This window comes from Ranitomeya variabilis, chromosome 2, assembly GCF_051348905.1.
Source record: "Ranitomeya variabilis isolate aRanVar5 chromosome 2, aRanVar5.hap1, whole genome shotgun sequence".
Taxonomy (NCBI): Eukaryota; Metazoa; Chordata; class Amphibia; order Anura; family Dendrobatidae; genus Ranitomeya; species Ranitomeya variabilis.
In genome coordinates this window covers 54,664,907-54,687,009 of record NC_135233.1, presented here as the reverse complement: position 1 = coordinate 54,687,009, position 22,103 = coordinate 54,664,907, and the positions used below count along the sequence as shown (strand labels likewise).

At 43.0% G+C, this 22,103-nt stretch overlaps 1 protein-coding gene across 1 annotated transcript in view; it reads left to right on the top strand.

Annotated features, from left to right (window-relative positions):
• The window catches only part of LOC143804386 (mucin-like protein), a 96,557-nt gene that overhangs the window by 440 nt on the left and 74,014 nt on the right, over nt 1–22,103 (top strand). The window contains exon 2 of the mRNA XM_077282431.1: nt 13,490–13,647. Coding sequence (XP_077138546.1) covers nt 13,637–13,647 — 11 coding nt within the window. The 5' untranslated portion in view covers nt 13,490–13,636. The remainder of the gene's footprint in view (nt 1–13,489; nt 13,648–22,103) is intronic.

Genomic DNA, 22,103 nt, shown 5'->3' with positions numbered 1-22,103 from the left:
TGCTGCGGTATTTAGGAGATTATTTGCAACTGGCCCGTGCAATAGGTGTTACACCTGGTTTATGCATTGATTGTGGGCTGATATAACGTTGTTATTGAGATACAAAAACTTTATATTTATTGTGATTGGATTTACTGCTTTAATACTATGTGAGGTGAAATTAGTAGCCTGTCGGTCCCTCACATCTGAGGTACTTAGGGAAAGATTGTTACTGTTATAAGTGTATATTTTAAATTGTTTAATAAAATATTATTTTTATGATATGTGAGGATTTTGTGCTATTTCTGTTACACTGCTTTTTGAGAGCTATAAGTGTTACGGACGGACCCCTATGCTGTTGACAGCACATAAATTATGATGGATCAGTAGGCTGATTTAATAAAGAGATGGATTACACCTGACAACAGGCAGGGGACAGCAAGTTATACAGAAGGGAGACACCTAGAGGCTGGCACTTTGCAGTTTTATTTTTTGGGGTTGGTAAGTCAATTAAATAGGAAAAAAATATTTGCAGATTGTCAGTTTATTACATTATTACATTATCTACACAATAAGAGCAAGTCATCTGAAAGTCCAATGACAGTCATAACTACTCGTGGTTCTCCTAAAGATCCACAGAAGACTATGATTCCTAATCATTGTTGTGTAATGTCCTACGAAGCAGCTCCAAAAATGAACCTACACTTTTGCGCTCCCTCTCTTTCTCCCAATATGTGATGTTAAGCGCTCTCGCTTTACTGTGAGAACCAGAAAACAAAGATGATATTGGAGTCGCGATGTCCTTAGGGACCCGGCTAGAATAACAATTATACAATAGGCTGGATTCTCAGATTTAAGGACATTCAGTATCGTAAATGACAATGAAACCTCCCTAAAAAGGTCACAAGACGGAGTCCCTCTCCAGTCTGGGATGAGACATGAACCCATTACAGACCCTCTGTCCTCCGCTGCCAAAAACGTTTCTCGACACTACGCTCAACTAAAGGAGAATGGTGAGTGGATTGGACTTATGTGATGTCTATTATTACAGCACCAGGAGAGGGTTTTATCCACAAGGTTAAGTAAATTACAACAAACAAAGTTCCCCCCCAAAAAATCTTTGGTTTATAAAGTCAGTTAGTAAAATTATACATTTTTTCCATTATCTAATACTTATAGGAAAAGGCTTGCAATTTTCTGATTGATGGAGACAATAAAAAGCTTGCTGTACAGATCAGTACAATCTGGAATTGGTCCTGGTTAGACTATGTACAGGCTAACTTTTTTGAGGGTTTTTTTAGCTGATCTACAAAAAAAATCATCTTTGTGTATGTGCACACAATGTCTTTTTCAAGCAAAAGAGCTATAGGATTTTTTGGTAATTCTCTGAGCGCTTTTTCAACGTTTTTGACCACTGGCAGTTTTTTTTTCCGTTTTCTCCAGCATTTTTGGGGCAACTAATGTGCCAGCGTTTTTCAAACTTTTTTTTACTTCATTCAACAATGACAAATTGCTAGCTGTTCTTAAGGAAAAAAATGCTGACAAAATGTTCCGAAAGACACTTGGGAATCTTCGAGCCTTTCTATTGACTTGTAGTCGAAAAATAAATCGGTCATTCTTTTAACCACTTTGCATCTTTGGAAACCTGACGCAGTAAAAAGACGTTCCAAAGGGTTTTTTAAATCTTTTTTACATAGACTTGAATGCGTCCAATCTTTTAACCATTTTTTTGCATTTTGTGCTTTTTGTGCTTTTTCAGGCAGGTTTCTGACGGGACCCCATTTAAACCCACATGAAAAAAATGTTGTGTGAACTAACCTTAAAAACACTTGAAAGACTTTTACTATTCATTTCAATGTTACTCCTCTAAGGGTATGTTTACACTGAGGGGTTTTTTTTGTTGTTTTTTTTTTTTAGAGTGAATCCTCTCCATAATCTTTAAAAACTACTTTAAATAGAAAACTCTTTTAATAGGTTTCTATGGGAAATCCACTTAGATATTCATATGAGGAATTTTTTTTAGCATTTTTTTCAATTGTGGTTTTGAAAAATGCTCAAAAAGCCACAGATAATAAAACGAACATGTGTTTTTACAGCTTTTATAAATGCACTAAATGCACATGTAATCTACACATGGCTATAAAATAACAGGAATATTAGAAAGTATCCAAAACAAAGTAGTTTTATTTATTTAAAGCATGGCAAAAATAAAACAGCTGAAAAAATGAGATAGAACTGCTTGTAAAAAAAAATGCACTCAAAAATACACCAAATACTTAACGTGGGAACCTAGTCTAAAAGATGCCACAGACTCATACCAAAATTCATACCAAAACTCCCCTAAAAAGAAAGTCTCCTGAAGATGTTTCGGCTTGAAAAACTCATTATTCTGTATGTGCAGCCAACAATCGGCAGGGATAAAGGAGTCTAGAAAAGCCAAATTTTTAATGAAACATAGTTTCAAAAACTATTTTTTCATGAAAAACATTTGCCTTTAAATTAAAAAAAAAGTCCTCAAAGATGTCCTTAGCCTTTATTAAGTCACGTGATTGGCACTGAGCGAGCAGAGGTAGCGCCGCTCACTGGCAAATATAAAAAAAGAATTTATTTGAAAAAAAAAATACTTATTTCCGAGGTTTAAATCGTTGTGCACAATATAGATTGTAGTGGAGCACCTCTTTAATTTCTCTTCCATTTGAAAGTTTATTATAAAGTTGTATCCAGAGTAAAAGAAAAAAATCGTTTGTGAGCTAAGCACCCAGGACTGCAGAGCGCACGCGTACGGCCATATTACAAGTTTTTTCGTTAATGTATGAGATTTTTTTTTTATGTATCTGGAACAGTATCACAAACTTATATTATTATTACACTAGGTCATTTAGTCTTGTTTACAACTTGATTACAACTTGGGAAGGGATATAGATCCTTTTAAAAAATGCAGCATTTAAAAAAACAAAACAAATCACAGATAATTTTAAACAGGACAAAAAAATTTCATTTTTCCTCTTCTAAACCCCAGCATAGGAAAAGGAACCCATTTTCAACCAGTATAAAACTTAATACCATTAACCCCTTTCTGCCATTGGACGTACTATTCCGTCCATGTGGGGTGGGCCCTAATTCCCAAGGATGGAATAGTACGTCCAGCGCGATCGGCCGCGCTCACGGGGGGAGCGCGGCCGATCGCGGCCGGGTGTCAGCTGCCTATCGCAGCTGACATCCGGCACAATGTGCCAGGAGCGGTCACGGACCGCCCCCGGCACATTAACCCCCGTCACACCGCGATCAAGCATGATTGCGGTGTGCCGGCGGTACAGGGAAGCATCGCGCAGGGAGGGGGCTCCCTGCGTGCTTCCCTGAGACCCCCGGAGCAACGCGATGTGATCGCGTTGCTGCGAGGGTCTCTTACCTCCTATCCCTGCAGGCCCCGGATCCAAAATGGCCGCGGGGCTGCATCCGGGTCCTGCAGGGATTACTTCCGGGTGCAGACCAGGCTCTGGTAAGTACTGTGCAAACTGTCAGATCGGCGATCTGTGATGTCCCCCCTGGGGCAAAGTAAAAAAGTTTAAAAAAAAATTTCCACATGTGTAAAAAAAAAAAAAAGAAAAAAAAAATTCCTAAATAAAGAAAAAAAATATATATTATTCCCATAAATACATTTCTTTATCTAAATAAAAAAAATCAAACAATAAAAGTACACATATTTAGTATCGCCGCGTCCGTAACGACCCCACCTATAAAACTATATCACTAGTTAACCCCTTCAGTGAACACCGTAAGAAAAAACAAGGCAAAAAACAACGCTTTATTCTCATACCGCCAAACAAAAAGTGGAATAACACGCGATCAAAAAGACGGATATAAATAACCATGGTACCGCTGAAAACGTCATCTTGTCCCGCAAAAAACGAGCTGCCATACAGCATCATCAGCGAAAAAATAAAAAAGTTATAGTCCTCAGAATAAAGCGATGCCAAAATAATTATTTTTTCTATAAAATAGTTTATATTGTATAAAAAAATTATATAAATGAGATATCGCTGTAATCGTACTGACCCGAAGAAGAAAACTGCTTTATCAATTTTACCAAACGCGGAACGGTATAAACGCCTCCCCCAAAAGAAATTCATGAATAGCTGGTTTTTGGTCATTCTGCCTCACAAAAATCGGAATAAAAAGCGATCAAAAAATCTCCCGTGCCTGTTATGATCTGGTGGCCTAAGAGCAGCATGAGACGTACTCTGGAGAAGGTGGTACCTGTACTGACCGCAGACCCTGAACCTAACACCGCAACTAGAAGTAGCCGTGGAATGTACCTAGCGCTCCCTGGACATCTCGACACAGCCGGAGGACTAATTACCCCTAAAGATAGAAAAGGGAAAACTATCTTGCCTCAGAGAAAATTCCCAAAGGATAGGCAGCCCCCCACAAATATTGACTGTGAGAGGAGAGGGAAAAAAAACATACACAGACTGAAATCAGAATTTAGCAAAGGAGGCCACTTCTAGCTAAATAGAAAGGATTGGACAGAGTACTATGCGGTCAGTATTAAAACACTAGAAAATATCCACCACAGAAAATACAAAAACTCCACAGCTAACTAAAGATATGGAGGGTATATCTGCATCTCCAGAGATACCAGCTTGGCTAAACAAATCTTTATACAGACCAAGCTGGACAAGACAAAAAAAACATGGAAAAGAACTGAACAATAAGGCCACAGCATGTGGACAGCAAAAAATCAAGGCCAGAACTTATCTTTGTTGAAAAGAACTGCAAAGCAGGAGAGACCAGGCAGAGATGTGAATCCTCCAGGAACAATGGACAACTGGCACTGACTAAAGGGTGAAGCAAGACTAAATAGCCCAGTCAGATTTGCAAAAAGTGAACACACCTGACAAATGCTGCGACTCAGAGACAGCAGCGCTACCACTTACAGCCACCGGAGGGAGCCCAAGAGCAGAATTCACAACAGTAACCCCCCCCCCTTGAGGAGGGGTCACCGAACCCTCACCAGAGCCCCCAGGCCGATCCGGACGAGCCAAATGAAAGGCACGAACCAAATCATCAGCATGAACATCAGAGGCAACAACCCAAGAATTATCCTCCTGGCCATAACCCTTCCATTTGACAAGATACTGAAGCTTCCGCCTCGAAAAACGAGAATCCAAAATCTTCTCAACCACATACTCCAACTCCCCATCAATCAACACCGGGGCAGGAGGATCAACAGAGGGAACAACGGGCACCACATATTTCCGCAACAAAGATCTATGAAAAACATTATGGATGGAAAAAGAGGCTGGAAGGGCCAAACGAAAGGACACTGGATTGATAATCTCAGAAATCCTATAAGGGCCAATAAACCGAGGTTTAAACTTAGGGGAAGAAACCTTCATAGGGACATGACGGGAAGACAACCAGACCAAATCCCCAACCCGAAGCCGGGAACCAACACACCGACGACGGTTAGCAAAACGCTGAGCCCTCTCCTGAGACGACACCAAATTGTCAACAACATGAGCCCAAATTTGCTGCAACCTGTCAACCACAGAGTCCACCCCAGGACAATCAGAAGGCTCAACCTGCCCCGAAGAACAACGAGGATGAAAACCAGAGTTACAAAAGAAGGGTGAAACCAAGGTAGCAGAACTAGCCCGATTATTAAGGGCAAACTCGGCCAATGGCAAGAAAGCCACCCAATCATCCTGATCAGCAGACACAAAGCATCTCAAATAAGTTTCCAAAGTCTGATTAGTTCGCTCGGTTTGGCCATTTGTCTGAGGATGAAATGCGGAAGAAAAAGACAAATCAATGCCCAGCCTAGCACAAAAGGCCCGCCAAAACCTATAAACAAACTGGGAACCTCTATCGGACACAATATTCTCCGGAATGCCATGCAAACGAACCACATGCTGAAAAAACAACGGAACCAAATCAGAAGAGGAAGGCAACTTAGGCAAAGGTACCAAATGAACCATCTTAGAAAACCGGTCACAAACCACCCAGATAACTGACATCCTCTGGGAAACCAGAAGATCCGAAATAAAATCCATAGAAATATGCGTCCAAGGCCTCTCAGGGACCGGCAAAGGCAAAAGCAACCCACTAGCGCGGGAACAGCAAGGCTTGGCCCGCGCACAAGTCCCACAGGACTGCACAAAAGAACGCACATCCCGTGCCAAAGAAGGCCACCAAAAGGACCTACCAACCAAATCTCTGGTACCAAAAATCCCCGGATGACCAGCTAACACAGAACAATGAACCTCCGAAATCACTTTACTAGTCCATCTGTCAGGAACAAACAATTTCCCCACTGGACAGCGGTCAGGTTTATCAGCCTGAAATTCCTGAAGAACCCGTCGTAAATCAGGGGAGATGGCAGAAAGAATCACCCCTTCCTTCAGAATACCGACCGGCTCAAGGACCCCAGGAGAATCAGGCAAAAAGCTCCTAGAGAGGGCATCAGCCTTAACATTCTTAGAACCCGGAAGATACGAGACCACAAAATCAAAACGGGAGAAAAACAGTGACCATCGGGCCTGTCTAGGATTCAGCCGTTTGGCAGACTCGAGATAAATCAGATTCTTATGATCGGTCAAGACCACAATACGGTGCTTGGCCCCCTCAAGCCAATGTCGCCACTCCTCAAATGCCCACTTCATAGCCAACAACTCACGATTGCCGACATCATAATTGCGTTCCACAGGCGAAAACTTTCGAGAAAAGAAGGCACACGGTTTCATCAAGGAACCATCAGAATTCCTCTGAGACAAAACGGCCCCTGCCCCAATCTCAGAAGCATCAACCTCAACCTGAAAAGGAAGAGAAACATCCGGCTGACGCAACACAGGGGCAGAAGTAAATCGGCGTTTAAGCTCCTGAAAGGCAGAAACAGCCGCAGAGGACCAATTCGTCAAATCAGCGCCTTTCTTCCTCAAATGGGTCAGGGGTTTAACCACACTGGAGAAGTTGGCAATGAAACGGCGATAAAAATTAGCAAAGCCCAAAAATTTCTGAAGGCTCTTCACGGATGTGGGCTGGATCCAATCATGAACGGCCTGAACCTTAACCGGATCCATTTCTATAGATGAGGGAGAAAAAATGAAGCCCAAAAAAGAAATCTTCTGTACTCCAAAGAGGCACTTAGACCCCTTCACAAACAAGGCATTATCACGAAGGATCTGAAATACCATCCTGACTTGTTTCACATGAGACTCCCAATCATCTGAAAAAATCAAAATATCATCCAAATATACAATCATGAATTTATCAAGATAATTCCGAAATATATCATGCATGAAGGACTGAAACACAGATGGAGCATTAGAGAGTCCGAATGGCAATCACAAGGTATTCAAAATGGCCTTCGGGCGTATTAAACGCAGTTTTCCATTCGTCACCCTGCTTAATACGAACAAGATTATATGCCCCTCGAAGGTCAATCTTAGTAAACCAACTAGCCCCCTTAATCCTAGCAAACAGATCAGAAAGCAAAGGCAAAGGGTATTGGAATTTGACCGTGATCTTATTCAAGAGGCGAGAATCAATACAGGGTCTCAAGGAGCCATCTTTTTTGGCAACAAAAAAAAACCTGCTCCCAATGGTGAAGAAGATGGCCGAATATGCCCCTTCTCCAAGGATTCCTTAACATAGCTCCGCATGGCGGTATGTTCTGGCACAGACAGGTTGAAAAGTCAGCCCTTAGGGAACTTACAGCCTGGAATCAAGTCAATAGCACAATCACAGTCCCTATGCGGTGGAAGGGAACTGGACTTGGGCTCATCGAATACATCCTGGAAATCTGACAAAAACTCAGGAATTTCAGAAGAGGGGGAGGAGGCAATTGACATCAAAGGAACGTCACCATGAACCCCCTGACAACCCCAACTAGTCACAGACATAGATTTCCAATCTAATACCGGATTATGCACCTGTAACCATGGGAAACCCAGCACAATAGCATCATGCAAATTATGCAACACCAGAAAACGACAATCTTCCTGATGGGCTGGCGCCATGCACATGGTCAGCTGTGTCCAAAACTGAGGTTTACTTTTAGCCAACGGTGTAGCATCAATGCCCCTCAAAGGAATAGGACTCTGCAAAGGCTGCAAGGGGAAACCACAACGTCTGGCAAATTCTAAGTCCATTAAGTTTAGAGCGGCGCCTGAATCCACAAATGCCATGACAGAAAATGACGATAATGAGCAGATCAGGGTCACAGATAACAGAAATTTAGGTTGTACAGTACTGATGGTAACAGAACTAGCGATTCTCTTGGTACGCTTAGGGCAATCAGAAATAACATGAGCAGAATCGCCGCAGTAAAAACACAACCTATTCTGACGTCTGAATCCTTGTCGTTCAGCTCTAGACACAATCCTATCACACTGCATAGGCTCAGGACTCCGCTCGGAAGACAATGCCATAGTGTGCACAACTCTGCGCTCGCGCAAGCGCCGATCAATCTGAATGGCCAGAGACATAGAATCACTCAGACCAGCAGGCGTGGGGAACCCCACCTTAACATCTTTAACGGATTCAGAAAGACCCTTTCTGAAGATTGCCGCCAAGGCATCCTCATTCCATTTAGTCAGTACAGACCATTTTCTAAACTTCTGGCAATATGATTCTGCCGCTTCTTGACCCTGAGACAGGGCCAACAAGGTCTTCTCAGCATGATCCACTGAATTAGGCTCGTCATACAATAACCCAAGCGCCTGAAAAAAGGTGTCTACATTAAGCAACGCCGGATTCCCAGGTTCCAGGGCAAATGCCCAATCCTGGGGGTCACCACGCAGCAGAGATATAACAATTTTAACCTGCTGGATGGGATCACCAGAGGAACGGGGTTTCAGAGCAAAAAACAGTTTACAGTTATTTTTCAAGCTCAGAAATTTGGACCTATTCCCAAAAAACAAATCAGGAGTTGGAATTCTAGGCTCTAAAACCGGAGTCTGAACAATATAATCGGAAATACCCTGTACTCTAGCAGCAAGTTGATCCACACGAGAAGCCAATCCCTGAACATCTATACCAGCGCTGAACTCCTGAGCCACCCAGAGGTAACGAGGGAAGAAAAAAAAACACAACAGACTACAGAAAAAAAAATGGCTCAGCACTTTCCTTCCCTTCTTCTGAGATGCGGTTAACTCATTGTGGGCCAGTTGTACTGTTATGATCTGGTGGCCTAAGAGCAGCATGAGATGTACTCTGGAGAAGGTGGTACCTGTACTGACCGCAGACCCTGAACCTAACACCGCAACTAGAAGTAGCCGTGGAATGTACCTAGCGCTCCCTGGACATCTCGACACAGCCGGAGTACTAATTACCCCTAAAGATAGAAAAGGGAAAACTATCTTGCCTCAGAGAAAATTCCCAAAGGATAGGCAGCCCCCCACAAATATTGACTGTGAGAGGAGAGGGAAAAAACATACACAGACTGAAATCAGAATTTAGCAAAGGAGGCCACTTCTAGCTAAATAGAAAGGATAGGACAGAGTACTATGCGGTCAGTATTAAAACACTAGAAAATATCCACCACAGAAAATACAAAAACTCCACAGCTAACTAAAGATATGGAGGGTATATCTGCATCTCCAGAGATACCAGCTTGGCTAAACAAATCTTTATACAGACCAAGCTGGACAAGACAAAAAAACATGGAAAATAACTGAACAATAAGGCCACAGCATGTGGACAGCAAAAAATCAAGGCCAGAACTAATCTTTGTTGAAAAGAACTGCAAAGCAGGAGAGACCAGGCAGAGATGTGAATCCTCCAGGAACAATGGACAACTGGCACTGACTAAAGGGTGAAGCAAGACTAAATAGCCCAGTCAGATTTGCAAAAAGTGAATACACCTGACAAATGCTGCGACTCAGAGACAGCAGCGCTACCACTTACAACCACCAGAGGGAGCCCAAGAGCAGAATTCACAACACGTTCCCGAACATGTTACCAATAAAAATGTCAACTCGTCCCGCAAAAAACAAGACCTCACATGACTCTGTGGACTCAAATATGGAAAAATTATAGCTCTCAAAATGTGGTAATGCAAAAATTATTTTTTGCAATAAAAAGCGTCTTTAACTGTGTGACGGCTGCCAATCATAAAAATCTGCTAAAAAACCCGCTATAAAAGTAAATCAAACCCCCCTTCATCACCCGCTTAGTTAGGGAAAAATTAAAAAATTTAAAAAATGTATTTATTTCCATTTTCCCATTAGGGTTAGTGCTAGGGTTAGGGTTATAATTAGGGCTAGGGTTAGGGCTAGGGTTAGGGCTAGGGTTAGGGTTGGGGCTAGGGTTGGGGCTAGGGTTAGGGCTAGGGTTAGGGTTGGGGCTAGGGTTAGGGCTAGGGTTGGGGCTAGGGTTAAGGCTACAGTTAGGGTTGGGGCTAAAGTTAGGGTTAGTATTGGGGCTAAAGTTTGGGTTAGGGTTTGGATTACATTTACGGTTGGGAATAGGGTTGGGATTAGGGTTAGGGGTGTGTCTGGGTTAGAGGTGTGGTTAGGGTTACCATTGGGATTAGGGTTAGGGCTGTGTTTGGATTAGGGTTTCAGTTATAATTGGGGGGTTTCCACTGTTTAGGCACATCAGGGGCTCTCCAAACGCGACATGGCGTCCGATCTCAATTCCAGCCAATTCTGTGTTGAAAAAGTAAAACAGTGCTCCTTCCATTCCGAGCTCTCCCGTGCTCCCAAACAGGGGTTTACCCCAACATATGGGGTATCAGCGTACTCGGAACACATTGGAGAACAACTTTTGGGGTCCAATGTCTCCTTTTACCCTTGAGAAAATACAAAACTGGGGGCTAAAAAATAATTTTTGTGGAAAAAAAATATTTATTATTTGCACGGCTCTGCGTTATAAACTGTAGTGAAACACTTGGGGGTTCAAAGCTCTCACAACACATCTAGATGAGTTCCTTAGGGTGTCTACTTTCCAAAATGGTGTCACTTGTGGGGGGTTTCTACTGTTTAGGTACATTAGGGGCTCTGCAAACGCAATGTGACGCCTGCAGACCATTCCATCTAAGTCTGCATTCCAAATGGCGCTCCTTCCCTTCCAAGCCCTCCCATGCGCCCAAACGGTGGTTCCCCCCCACATATGGGGTATCAGCGTACTCAAGAGAAATTGGACAACAACTTTTGGGGTCCAATTTCTCCTGTTACCCTCGGGAAAATACAAAACTGGGGGCTAAAAAATAATTTTTGTGGGAAAAAATTTTTGTTTTATTTTTACGGCTCTGCGTTATAAACTTCTGTGAAGCACTTGGTGGGTCAAAGTGCTCACCACAGATCTAGATACGTTCCTTAGGTGGTCTACTTTCCAAAATGGTGTCACTTGTGGGGGGGTTTCAATGTTTAGGCACATCAATCATCAATTTTCGCCAAATTTCCATTTTTTTCACAAATAAACACAGGTAATATCAAAGAAATTTTACCACTATCATGAAGTACAATATGTCACAAGAAAACATTGTCAGAATCACCAGGATCCGTTGAAGCGTTCCAGAGTTATAACCTCATAAAGGGACAGTGGTCAGAATTGTAAAAATTGGCCTGGCCATTAACGTGCAAACCACCCTTGGGGGTGAAGGGGTTAATAACAGATTTATAGAAGTGAGATATAACTGTGTTGCACCGTATGTAAATACATTCCCCCGGTTTTCCTAGCCGCTAATTATAAGTTTACACCACTGTTGATAAATGTGGGTCAGAATCTTTTATTTCAGGACAGAACGTTTGTCATATTTGAGTTCTGTCTCCAAACGATGTCTCTTAGGCTTAATTTACACATTAATTTTTTTTGTATACATAAAAAACAAAACAAGCAAAAAAAAAAAAAAGATTTTTATCAGTGTGCTGGACCTGGCTTTCATCCATTTTTAGTCGGTGTGTCTGATCCATCAATCTTCTTTCCCATGGAAAAGGCAAAGATGAGACATGGAAGATGAAAATGCACATATAGAACAAAACGATTGAAATTCGGATCTGGGATACTGATTAAATTTGTTCCATTTTTTTTGTTTATGGGAAATAAAAACTAGTGAAAAATAGCAAACAGATGCAACATGGACGGCATCCATGTGCCTTCTATTTTAACATAGACCCATTCAATTTAAAGAGCAAGTTTAAAGGGAATGTGCCAGTAGGATCAACCCTTCTAGGCCGTCTATCTGTGCATGTAGGTCATTGGAAACTGAATAAAATGATACATAAGTTTTGTTCCAGATAAATCCAAGTTTATCTTAATATGTAAATGAGCTGTAAAGATCCTTAGGCTGGACCCAAATCTCCCCGAGAATCTGCCTCCAGAGCATATTTTAAAAGTAAGAGACATGTAATGACTCCAGATCTCACTGCAGAGCTGTGTCTGATAATAACCAACACAGTACAGCAGAGTTGAACTTTTTCCAGCTGCAGTTGTCCTCTTATGGTGCTTCAGATTCCATCTCACAGAAAGCCAGTGTAGAGGGTGGGCAGCACAGAAAGGCAGACAAAAATGTAAGAGGACAATGGCTGCTGGAAATGTGTGAAATGTGTTTGTAATGAGACGAAGCTCATCTCTGCTGTACTGTGTTAGTTGTAATAACACACAGCTCTGCAGTGAGATAAGGAGAGCAGTCAGTCATTACATGTCTTACTCTGGCAATGCCATCTTTCACTTATAATGAGAGCTGGAGGCAGATTCTCAGGGAGATCTATGTCCAGCCCTTAGATATTAACAGTACATTTACATATTAAGAAAAATATGGATTTCTCTGGAATAAGACATCGAATCACATATATCAAGGTATCATTTTGTTTAACTTTTTATGACCTACATTCCCATATAGATGGCTTAGGAGGGTTGATCCTACTGGCAGATTCCCTTTAATTTGCAAATTCAACAGAAATTGGACAGTGCCTGTGAAAGAGCCCATTGACTATAAAAACCATGTATGTGAAAACTGGACATGTGAGTGAGGCCTTATCAGACACTAACAAAAAAAAATGAGCTGTGAGTCGCATGCCTCAATGGCTTAATATGAAATATCCACTCTTAAATATCCATGAGGATCAGCTGTTAGAGAGCAAGGAGCCCGTATATCGCTCTTGTACAGGGGATCCCTGCTGTCCATGTCCATCCCTGTGCTCCATATACCATAAAGCTGGTATGGAGCAGTAACACTGTCTTGTATATGAGCCCAAATAATGCAGAACTCCTGTCTGGTGCATAAACAGAGAAGGAGGCTGGCTTTGGCCTTGAAATGAGCCGCCAGTCAGCCCCTATCGCTTATTCCATTGGTCGAGTGTTGTTCTGGGTCAAGCACAGAACTCAGACACAGCAGGATCAGGGCACCCCAGCTAATAGGAAAATACGAATAAGTTATCTTACCATTAATTTGCTATATTTTTATAGGCTGGAAACCCTTTTAAACACATATAAAAGTACACAATATACAGGATTGAAAATACAAAAAAAAATCTATTCTTTCTCTTTTCTTGATAAATTACAGGTTTAGGGAGGATATTTAGCGCTCGACCCCTGGATAAATATTTCTTGAAACTTCTATAAAATCAAAAGTCTCATCAAGTTTTTATTGAAGCCAGGAGATCTTCCTCTAACACAGAACTAAAGCTGCCAGTTATTATTCCTGTCAAGCATGATGTGTTGGTAAGTCTGCCCTGGTGAAATATCTCCATGTGTGCTTTTTTATTTGGAGCATCTGTCATGGGTATCCTCAAGATCATCTTTACTGTCCGTTGCTCGGGATGACAGATGTGTATAATATTGGAAGCTCTTCAAAAGTGAAGTTTATCATTCGCCTTTTATTACCTGCCGGTTCCTTGTAGTTACAGATGGACGTAGGCAGCAAAACTTCATAAAACCTCTCTATAGAGGATCAGGCCATATCCTTCATAGATAGGTTCCCTATGAACATAAGGAAAGTCTGTAGCATACCCTGCTATCCATACTATTTATTCTTACCATGTTTCCGCATGGTGCTACCGAAATTTACCATGTACACCGATCAGCCACAACCTGAAACCACCTACCTAATACAGTGTAGATTTATCTTGTGATAGTAAAACAAGTCTGTCCAGTCTAGGCATGGACTCAACAAGACCTTAGAAGTGACGTGGTATCTGTCACCAACATGTTAGTAGCCGATCCTTTCACTTTACGTTCAAGTAACTTTTCAGAATAAGCTATCCTGTGTGAACGAACAGGAATAATCACACTTGCCATGACTTGTACCCCACACTTTTGCCAGTCTTTTGTCAGGCTCTAGCTCTAAATTTGCAGTTTTCTCTGAGCTGGTGGACGAGACTAGCTGCTGTGATGTCTCCCTTATATATCACACTGAGACATGAGAGATTCCTGCTCTTTATTCCTTAGCAAGCGAACAGTCAGAAGCAACAGCAACATAGATGAGATTATATAGGTGTTCTGAGCAGGGTAGATGTGAATCCAGTTCTGGGGTGAGAGAAAAGACTTTTCAACAATAGTAGTTCTGTCAGATCAGACCAGATGGACTAGCCTTCACTCCCCACAAAGAGCCTTGGGCATCTTGACCCAGTCGTTGGATCATCACTTGTCCTTCCTAGGACCACTATCTACTACTTTGGAGACGCTCTCACCCAGTCAGGAAGCCACAACACATTTTCTTTCAGATCCTTACATTTACCCATTTTCCTTGGCAACATAACAAATGTAATTCACTTTACCTGTCTTTGATTTTCTGTTTATAGCTGATTGGTATCCCATTTACTTCCAGATAATAATTGATGTAATTTCTGCTTCCAAATCAGCACTTTAGTTGTACCTGTTTATTATCGGTTTACATTTACTATTTATTGCCAAGTTTTTAGCATCCATTGTCTTATAGTATGTGGTAAAAAGCATGACCTACAGTGGGGAAAATAAATATTTCACACACTGCCGATTTTGCAAGTTTTCCCACTTACAAAGAATCGAGAGGTCTGAATTATTTATTGTAGATACACTTCAACTGTGAGACAGAATCTAAAAATAAAAAGCAGAAAATCTCATTGTATGATTTTTACATAATTAAAATGCATTTTATTGCATGAAATAAGTATTTGATCACCTACCAACCAGGAAGAAATCTGGCTCTCACACACCTGTTAGTTTTTCTATAAGAAGCCTCCTACTCTGCACTCATTGCCTGTATTAATTGCACCTGTTTGAACTTGTTACCTGTATAAAAGACCTGTCCACACACTCAATCACACTCCAACCTCTCCACCATGGCCAAGACCAAAGAGCTGTCTAAGAACACCAGGGGCAAAATTGTAGACCTGCACAAGGCTGGGATGGCTACAGGACAATAGGCGGGTGAGAAAACTTGCTAAATCGGCAGTGTATCAAATACCTATTTTCCCCACTGTATATAGCATATGATAAACCATGGCTCACTTGTATTATTATACACTATACATCGTCGCAGACAGAGGTGGGAATTCTCAAGACTGGCGTTTTTGTGCACTGGTCTTGATACAGGGTATGATGGAGTCGGATGGATTAAATTAATTTAGAGGAGAATATTTTAGTTGTCCACGTGTCAGAGTCAGAAATGTACTCCGCTAATGGACCGGAGCACATTTCTGATATAATTTCCTCCACTTTTGTGCTGTAAGTTATAAGGAATCTGTCCCACCTCTTCCGACAAGCCTACAACCTGCAGTAACCACCGATCGACCAAACCGCTGCATGACCAGCTCTATCCTCACCTACTGTATTCTCACCCATCCCTTGTAGATTGTGAGCCTTCGCGGGCAGGGTCCTCTCTCCTACTGTACCAGTTATGACTTGTATTGTTCAAGATTATTGTACTTGTTATTATGTATACCCCTCCTCACTTGTAAAGCGCCATGGAATAAATGGCGCTATAACAATAAATAATAATAATAATAATAATAATAATCTCTCAAGCTGTGCCAGCCACGTCCCTTTCTGCTTTGTCCCTTTTCAAAAAGTTTGCATAAAAACACCAACAAATTTTGTACAATGTGCAAAAATTTGATTACTGACTTAAATATGTTGATGAATTGGCCCCAGAATATGACCAAAAAACCTTGCTAAAAAACATATGGTGTCACATGTACAAAACCCTCCATTGAATAACTCCCTCAATTACGGCTTAGTACATACGTGTGACACCTAGACAATCAAAGCCTTTAGTGTTAGAAATATATATATCATGTAGATCTCACTTGCATGTATACTCCTCTATAATCAAATATATACTTATATACTCTTATACTCACAGCTAATATATACATTATAATCAATGGTTTAAAATGGCTGACAAACTGATATAAGCCAGACAGACTGTATGGGGTTTTTCCATCTTAAAAACAGGAATTCGGGTCAGATGTCTGAAATAATGCCTAGAATATAGCTGAATCTTGCTGAAACGGCAGACCAACAGTGTCACATGTCTCAACTTTGTCCTAGACACAGAACTCAAGTTTAGTTGCTTAATCCGCAGTCATATGAGCATTAATCACCATATTCCATATATGTTTAGATAACCAATGACAGACGAGCTAGACAATATGGTAATTAACTAACCACCCCTGACAACCCCTAACCACTCCTTTCTATGTGAAAATATAAAACTATGTATGTACAATAAAGTTTCAGTATTGATGGAATGTTATTGACACAGCATGGTGTGCAGTCTCATTCCTTGATGAGCGCTCAAAATACTCAGTCTAATTGGGAGCGGCCACAGCACACAGAGGGATATATTTATCCAACCCTAATATTTCCATAACAAATGGCCCCCAACAGCGAGGCACGGATGAACGCACGGGATCCTTCTCACCGGAGATACGGAGGTTGTGGGCGTGGCCTTGGCACAGGGGCAGGAGACTGCGCAGCTCCATAAGTAAGGTAAGAAAATGTTATCATCTTACCTGAAAGTCCCCTGTGCCCGGTCCTTGTCTATGCCTCTTGCCGGTCAGGTGTGGTCACAAATTCCCAGGTAGTGTAAAAAATCCGTAGCCACGAATCCACCCTGGGAGGTGTCTGCTGTGGACCGTGTATGTGTTTGTGTAAAATCCGAGAGAGGAAGGAAAAAGTGACTTTTGTTTGTGGTTGCTGAGAAACAGACCGCAGGAGGCCAAATCGCTCGATAAGTTATTGCAGGATTCCCGTGCATAGGAGAGACAGGAGGTCTCGGGACAGGTGGCTCCAGGTTCCAGGCACAGGTAGTGATAACTTAAGAGGGCTACTGCAGATTCCCGTAGTGCCGGCGATCCAGTCAGGACGTCCGGACCGGGGTGGTAGATTTCCCGCTTGTTGTGGTTCTCACGCAGGCGGCCCGGACGCAGGTGCGTGCCAGTGCGATTGGCAGTAGTCTGTTCCCAGCGCAACCTGCATGTGTCACACAATTTAAAAGGGCATCTCTCGGATTGTCTATCTCTATCTGTCTGTTTGTGTCATGTACTATTGCCGCTTTAAGAAGCAGAAATAGTTCTCTTGTCCGAACTTCCTCTTTCTCCGTGCTGTTTAGCAGAGAGATATGCATTGTAAATCAAACTGTCACATTTTTTTTTCCGGACTGTTTTCAGCTGCAGTGCTGGGTATGTGTAGTTTTTTTTGTGAAGAAGTGAAATTTAAATTGTATCTATCATTTTTGATGTGACATAAGTGTTTTCAGAAACGTGATTTTAGTGACATTTGATATTATTGCAATAGCATACGGTATATAAAAAGAGGAAGTATGTCTCTGACTGCATTTGAGCGCAGAGATTTTTACTCTCTTAAAGGGTCTTTTTCTTTTTGCGGCATTTTAAAGTTTTTTTAATTAAGTTTTCCTCAATCTTCAATCTCTTTACCTTTTTATTTTTTATTTATTTATTTTTGAAAAAAGTTTTTTTTACTCTTGTATCAAAGTTTTGAGTTTTTGGTTGTGAACTGAGTTTTTGACGGTTTTTCTTATCGTTTTGGGTTTTACTTAGTGTTTTATATACTCATTTTTAGAAGGTTTTTTTTAGTACTGTTTTCTTTTCTCATTTTTGTGTGTTTTTCATTTTCATTTTTTGCTTTTGCCATGGGGAATAGAGTGGCCGAGCAACAGGAAAGTCAGTAGATAGTGGCAGAACACGAAGGTGTTAAGTATGTGAAGATTTTTGGAAGGTATAAAGTACGTGAAATTCATTAGAATGGCAGACTTCAAGCTGCAGAGTGGCATGACGTAGAAAGGAAAATAAGGGAAGTTACAGTAGCTGATGTTAGATTGCTGAATACTAATACATGGTATGAAGTGGCAGCAGAGCTTACATCATTTAGGTGGTACAGAAAGTTATGTGAGCAAACCAGGAAGTGATTTTTGTGGGTATGAGACGGGAGAATCTGCACAGTCTGCTTTTAGCAGAATCCATGGTATAGGTAGTTATTTTTGCACAGTATGTGGTGCGTCTCTCCCTACAGGGAGAAGGCGTAATTGCTCCACTCTATTGTTCTCATTCTGTTGTCAGTCTTTTCTCTCTGCATTCTTCTCTCTCGCTCTCTTTTCCTTTCCTCTTCCTCCACATATTTCTCTTCTCTCTCTCTCTCTTCCCCTCTCTATCTCTCTCCTCCATACCCTCCATCTTCTCCTCCCATCTTCTCCACCCTCCTTCTCCACTCCTCTCTTCTCCTCACCCTCTCTCTCTCCTCCCTCTTTTCCTCACCCTCTCACTCCCCTCCTTCTCCACTCCTCTCTTCTCCTCCCTCTCTCTCTCCACATTCTCTCTCCCCTCCTACTATTCCTTTGTCTCACTCCTCAACCCCTCCCTTTTCTTCTTCCTCTTTTTTCCTCCTTGTTGCCGGCTGGGCCAACGCCCAATTCAAACAATATGGTGCTTACAGCACAAGGTTCCCCTTCAAGGTCCCTGGCACAGTCCAGCCATTGCCATTTGTGATATCGGGGAAAGAAGGTGAAAGCCCCCCCTACAGTGGGCAGCCCCAGACATATCAGGCAGCAGACAGCTCAGCCCTGGGTGCAGAGGGGGGAGGAATGATATCAGAACGAGCTCACTGACAGATCCTCCGTTACCTCATTTCACAGTCAAACAATATTGTAACCCTTAAGGTTTTACATGAACTTTGATATCACCATGTATTGATAATGTACAACTTCAGCACCGGTCAGAGCTGCCTACATTCACACCAACATAGAACTATAAGCCTAATCCATCATAGCTTCAGCAAGGGGGGAGACATCCTCACATAAAAAAGCAACTTCTAAGTCCAATATCAGTCAGTGTACGACCCCAGTACAAGCTATCACAACTATTCCTCTGATGAAGATGAAGAGGGAACATCATACATGCTGTCCAGTACTAGAAAAGAAACCCACAGGCACCAAGAATGCAAGGGCAGACAGAGGCACCACCATTACACTATGTGCACTGCACTTCAAGTCAGGTGACAATCTTCCAGACCCAGGGATGCATCCCATGCCATTTTACCGAAGAATGTAGCAGAAGCAGCAAACATATGCAGCCAGCTGGAATGATCTCTGGGCCATGAATGAAAATAGAAGCAGGTGATGCACTCTGGCCAATCATGAAGGAACAATTCAGACCTCCAGCAGAATCAGACATACACGCTTGGGAGTCAGGGCCACAGCTAATTGAACAACTCAGAGAGTGGGCCAAAGGCAGATTGGCAGGACAAGCCATGACATGAGCCAAGATAAGACAGAGTCTGTAAAGAAGTTTCATTGCAGAGTAATGCAAGTATTCCAAGACTTGGGCTTCACCATTCAAGACCAGATACACAGGCAAATGTTGGCACAGGTCTTTGTGCATGGACTGAGACAGCCAGTCAGGAAACCACTGATAGTGGCTAGGCCTAGGAACAGGTCAATAGCAGTGGACTGACCCAGAAAAATGTTTTATGTGCACCTAGGAGACTATTTATTGCCGATTGTCACCAAAACTGCCGCCATTATAGCACCACAAAGAGCGCAAAGAAGGAAAAGGGTGCCGTGCTGCTGAGAATGCCAGAAGGGAAGCCAGAGGTGAAGATGCTGCAAAGTGCCGACCAACACACCAGAAGAACCGCTGCAGACTCCAGAGAGGAGACACCGACCTCAATAAGGTTAGCAAAGGGGAGAAGCTATGTCAGACCAGGGGTAAGAAGTGACGGCAGATGCAGCCGCAGCCCCTGTAATGCCCCAAGACCTTGGGTTGGATGCAGCCGCCGGTCTCATGGCACCCCCGAGCCTCGCCACGAATGCACCTGCAGGCCCCGTCTTACCACCACAGCTTCAATCAGCAGGCCGGATCCCGCTGCCGCTACAGTACCCATCATGCCGTTGTCCACAGAAGCCAAAGGGATGGAGTCCCAACCAGGGGTGCAGAAGACAGCCCCTCTCATGATGACCACTGACCTGAAAGCGCAACCACCCTACAAAGACAGAAAAAGTGTCAAGTGTTACATCTGTGGCAAGTTTGGCCATTACCAGAACCAGTGCAAAGCACCCACGCCCCCGAAGAGACTGGACCCATGCAACTCGAGAGTTGGTCCAGAGAAACAGGTCAAGGAGGAAGTGCAGAAAGCAGTGAAGTACCCCGTCCATAGGACAGAGGCAAGCAAGCCAGGTCCGCAAGACACTACGCTCCTGACATGTAAAACTTCATCTGCAAGACCACTACCTCAAATTACCCTTAAAATGGATGGCGTTGTCAGATCCAACGTGGTGCAGCCAGAAGTGTGATGACACCTGTGGAACTTGCTGATCCCACCTGCCTATCAGAATCCTCTGTGTCTCGCATGGGCATTGATGGTCAAGTCAGACATTCTCAGCTTACAAAGCCACTGAGCGTGTGCACTCAGCCAGGACACTCTATCCTGTCCCAGTTTGTGGTGTGAAGGGACTGCCACTCAACCTGCTGGGAGCGAACCTACTGCAGAAGCTGAAGGCAACCACAGTGTTCCACGAAGATGGGACAGTGACACTTTCTTCATCCCTGACCCAAGAAGAGTCATGCTGGCGGCCCTACAAGAACATTAAGCAACCAATGAGGCCTACTCAAGGAGGTACTGGACGCAGTACCAGAAAGTCTATGGTCTAAGGGTCCCCAGCACATGAGAAAACCTCAAGTTGCCCCAGTACGGGTGTCACTCAAGCCATGTACCCCGTACTCTCGTAAGGCCCAGGCCAGGCCTAGAGTCAAGCTGCCTCTGACCAACTGAAGGTCTACCTGGAAATAGGAATCATTGTTCCTCGCACATCGCCTTGCAATACCCCGCTCTTCCCCGTCAAGAAAAAGACTGTAAAAGGAGAGCCAGCCAAGTTCAGAATGGTATATGACCTAAGAGCTGTAAATGACGCTACAGTATTTGAAACTCCAATTGTGCCGAATCCGCACACACTGCTCTCAAATGTGCCTTCCACAGCAACTGTGTTCACGGTGATCAACCTGGCTAATGTTTTCTTCAGTGTTCCCCCTCATCCGGAAGACCAGTTCCTGTTTGCCTTAATGCACCAGGGGGGACACCACACATGGACAGTGATGCCACAGTGGGCCCAGAACAGCCCTTCACAGTTCACCAAAGCAATGTCCACAGTTCTCACCAACTGAGTCACAGAACAAGCAGAAGTAACCCTGCTACAATACATGGACAATCTACTCCTTTGTGCAGTTGACTTTGACACATGTAAAGCCCTTTCCTTGTATCTCCTACTCTACCTGGCGGAGCAGCACTGCAAGATCTCAAAGAACAAAGTCCAGTGGTGTCAGGAAGCGAGTTACGTTCCAGAGACACTGTATTGCTCACCAGGTGAAATACCTGACAGATGACCGGAAGACCACAGTAGAGAAGATGGTACCTCCGACAACTCCAAAGGTGCTACAGGCCTTCCTTGGTCTAGTTTCATATTGCAGAGCCTGGATCCCTGATGCTTCCGTCCTAATGCAGCCTCTGTGTGAATACGTCAGTGTGACCCCGTTCCTCCAGACAGATGTGGCCTTCAGTTCGTTCAAGAAGTTAAAAGGCTCTGTAGTCTCAGCGCCAGCACTAGGCCTATCTGACTACAAGAAGCCATTCCGTCTCTACTTGATGAGAAGAGAAGGTCTTGCTACTGGAGTCCTGACACAGCTTCA